Source organism: Phytophthora parasitica, assembly GCF_000247585.1.
Source record: "Phytophthora parasitica INRA-310 unplaced genomic scaffold supercont2.43, whole genome shotgun sequence".
Classification (NCBI taxonomy): Eukaryota; Oomycota; class Peronosporomycetes; order Peronosporales; family Peronosporaceae; genus Phytophthora; species Phytophthora nicotianae.
Window position 1 is genome coordinate 158716 of NW_008649029.1, and position 1446 is coordinate 160161.

Consider the following 1446-nt stretch of genomic DNA (forward strand, 5'->3'; position numbering starts at 1 on the left):
CCACCCACGCTTTTGGTTGATTAGCGACCCAAACCGAGTTGACAGTTGAAATAATGCGATTGCCGTTCTTTTCTTTACAAATGACAAGTGGAGGCAGCTTTCGGCCGGTTACCGTCACAGCTAGCACCGTGGTGACACGCATCGATGCGAAGCCTGTAGAGCGCAGCACAACATGACGCGAGCTAATCACATCGACGGTTGTATCCCTCGGGTCTTCAAACTACACGGCAGTTTTGTCCATCAAGACGGTGTGCTCCAGGTCAAATTTTGGAAGGTTACTGGTGAGGTACTTCATGTAGCCGATCGCACGACCAACCAAGGCTTCGTCGGAGAGAACGGTAAGGTTTGTTCGCTTTCGGAGCGAGAGATCATTGCGCTTCATGAACTTGGAAATCCATGCGTCCGACGCTACAAAACGATTCCCAGTCTCGTCCAGGGAGGCGTACAGCTCTTTTGCAGCCAACCCGATCCATTCTCTTGTCACTTTTTCCTTGCGAAGGCGACGGTCGATTATTGCGTCTAGATGAAGATCTTCCAGTGCACCAAGAAGCGGCTTCCTGCCGCCACCATGCAGTCGTTTTTGATGCGGTTGGGCGGCCATTATTCCCTCCTTATTGCGCCACCACTTGCGATAAGTAGAGGCATCGACGTCCCACCCCAACTTGCGAAAGTGTGGCGCCACGCGGCTAGCAACACCACCTCCCTGCTCGCCGATCCACTTAATAGCCTCTTGCTTCTTCGCGATGTCGATTGCTTGACGCATGGTAATATGAAGTTTGTGATTGAATTGTGTATCCGAATGCGGTCTCCTATTCGAAGCGATCTTTTATTTCTGGAACGTTCTCGAAAATATAGGGGGCGGTCTTCTAATAGTAAGGGGTCTTCTATTCGTAAAAATCCGTTATATTCAACATGACCCCCCCCCCCCCCCCCCCCCCCCCGCCCTCTCAGGGCCGACAGGCATTCTTCAACCAACAATCCTCCCAGCAACGGCACCAAAATCGGCGGTGGGACGCCGGCTATCCTGCGGTAAAACCTCTTCCGGACTCATACGTGCGATGTATGGCTGCCCAATGGCAAAAGAGCACTTATCAATTATCTAAGAATATCTTGAGTGCGCGGAATACCATCACTTTGGCCTCATACGCTTCCAGCAGCATATCGTTTGCCCTGTCGGGTCCCTTTACACCATAGGGACGGCCTTGAGAAATGGCAAGAGAGGGAGGAGTAGGCGATGTGTCTTACTCGAGTAACTATGCGTCATTTAATCTATTGTTGCAGATTGGCGTGTAACACATTATCAATAGCTTAGAGCGCGAAATGGGTCTCCATTCTATCAAGTCGTGTTATCTAGGGTGATTATGCACGGCAGCTGATCGGGTAAGCTTCTGCGCCTATACAATATTGCGCAGTGCATCTGTTGCTACAGGGTTAGAAAGCGAATGA

General features: G+C 50.8%; 1 protein-coding gene across 1 annotated transcript; it reads right to left on the bottom strand.

Annotated features, from left to right (window-relative positions):
• Positions 1-220: 220 nt before the first annotated feature.
• PPTG_14443 (hypothetical protein) lies at positions 221-763 on the bottom strand (the record flags this gene model as incomplete). Its single annotated transcript, XM_008911753.1, has 1 exon — positions 221-763. One exon carries the CDS (start codon positions 761-763, stop codon positions 221-223), a length of 543 nt encoding a protein of 180 aa, XP_008910001.1.
• Positions 764-1446: the final 683 nt, after the last annotated feature.